At 40.6% G+C, this 2082-nt stretch overlaps 1 protein-coding gene across 1 annotated transcript; it reads left to right on the top strand.

Annotated features, from left to right (window-relative positions):
* The first annotated feature begins 615 nt into the window (after positions 1-615).
* LOC142521828 (uncharacterized) lies at positions 616-1074 on the top strand. Its single transcript, XM_075625003.1, has one exon. The coding sequence runs from the start codon at positions 616-618 to the stop codon at positions 1072-1074; it is 459 nt and encodes a 152-aa protein (XP_075481118.1).
* Positions 1075-2082: the final 1008 nt, after the last annotated feature.

Raw genomic sequence — 2082 nt, 5'->3', positions numbered from 1 at the left:
CATCACTACAAATACTACAAGATAAGAAATTATACGCTAAGTTCAACAGCTGCAAGTTTTGACTTGAGAGAGTTGCATTCTTAGGCCATGTCATTTCTAGAGATGGGGTTGAGGTTGATCCAACCAAAGTCGAGGCAGTTAAAGAATGGCCCATACCTAAGATCGTAACTGAGATCCATAGTTTCTTGGGACTAGCTGGCTATTACCGAAAGTTCATACAAAGATTCTCTTCTATTGCGGTACCCTTGAAAGCCTTGACAAAGAAAAATGCAAATTTTTTATGGGATCCGGATGCCAATAAATTTTGACAAGTTGAAGCAAGCTTTGATTTCAGCGTCAATATTATCGATGTTATCGGGACAAAGAGAGTATGTTCTTTATATGAACACTTCGAAACTTGAGTTAGGCGTAGTTCTGATGCAAAATGATCGAGTTATAGCCTATGTGTCTAGATAGTTGAAGGTGGATGAGAAGAATTACCCGACATACGACCTAGAGCTTGCAGCAGTAGTGTTTGCATTGAAGATTTCGAGACATTACTTATATGGGGAGAAGTGCAAGATTTTCACCGACCATAAAAGTTTGAAATACTTCTTCACCCAAAAGGAGTTAAATATGACGCAATGGAGATGGCTAGAGTTGGTAAAGGACTACGACTGCGACATTAGCTACCATCCGGGCAAAGCTAACGTAGTAGGGGATGCATTGAGTTGGAAGACAGCAGTCATTACTCAATTGTCATTTCAAAGACCACTGCAATCCGAGATACATCAGTTTGAGCTGGCAGTATATGCGAGGGGCGAGGCCCCTAATCTTGCCACCATGAAAGTACAGTCAACTTTGAAAGATAGAATCCATGAGAGACAATCTACTGATGAGCAATTGCAAAAGTGGAGATTGAGACATGAAGCTAAGGGTCGGAAGCGGTATTCTGAGGTGCATGATATAGTTCGATATCGAGATCGACTCTGGGTTTCTAGTGGCGATTCTTTGAGGGAAGTCATTATGAAGGAAGATTATGATATTCCATATTTCATTCACCATGGAAGCACGAAGATGTACAAAGATCTTTGATTATTGCATTGGTGGCCGTGCATGAAGCGAGATATCTTACGATTTTATCCGAATGTTTGACATGTCAACAAGTTAAAGTAGATCATCAAAGGTCAGCAAGAAAACTTAAGCCACTTCTTATTCCTGAGTGGAAATGAGAAAATATCATTATAGATTTTATTGTGGGATTGCCAAGGACTATGAAGGGGTTTAATACTATATGGTTGATAGTTGATCGTCTTACGAAATCAGCACATTTTCTACCTATCAAAACGACTTTCACCATGACAGAGTATGTCGAGCTATATATACGAGAGGTAGTTCGACGGCATAGGATTCCGGTATCCATTGTTTCTGACAGAGATCCGAGATTCACATCGTCTTTTTGGAAGAGTTTGCATGCAGCGATGGGGACTAAGTTGTTATTCAGTACAACATTCCATCCTCAAATTGATGGTCAGTCTAAAAGGCTGATTCAAATATTGGAAGATCTACTTCGAGCTTGCGTGATTGATTTTCAAGGAATTTGGGAACCGAAGTTGCCTCTAGTAGAGTTTACGTATAATAATAGCTATCAATCATCAATAGGAATGGCTCCTTACGAGGAACTATATGGGAGGAAGTGTAGATCACCCAAACATTAGGACAAGGTTGCTGAAAGAGGAGAATTTGGTCCGGATTTGATCAAACAAATAGCGGAGCTAGTAGTCAAAATTCGAGATAGGAAGAAGACTGCACAATTTCGTACAGAAAAGATATGTCGATATGCGTCGAAGAGAGTTGGAGTTTGTAGTGGGAGACCACGTATTTGTGAAAGTAGCAACCCTGAAGGGTGTTATGAGATTTAGTAAGAAAGGCAACCTCCGTCCGAGGTTCATAGGACCGTTTGAGATTTTGGAGAGGGTTGGAACACTAGCTTATAGAGTGCGTTGCCACCGATGCTAGCCGGAGTACATAACGTGTTCCATATCTCGATTACATGTCGAACCCTTCACATGTAATAAATTATGAACCGCTGCAGTTGACTCA

This window comes from Primulina tabacum, chromosome 13 (genome assembly GCF_025594145.1).
Source record: "Primulina tabacum isolate GXHZ01 chromosome 13, ASM2559414v2, whole genome shotgun sequence".
Classification (NCBI taxonomy): domain Eukaryota; kingdom Viridiplantae; phylum Streptophyta; class Magnoliopsida; order Lamiales; family Gesneriaceae; genus Primulina; species Primulina tabacum.
Note: the sequence above shows the minus strand (reverse complement) of the source record. Positions and strands in the feature narration are given on the sequence as shown.

What these genes read in the sequence shown, in the direction of transcription:
- LOC142521828 (XM_075625003.1), top strand. Translation starts at nt 616, where the DNA reads ATGACGCAATGGAGATGGCTAGAGTTGGTAAAGGACTACGACTGCGAC.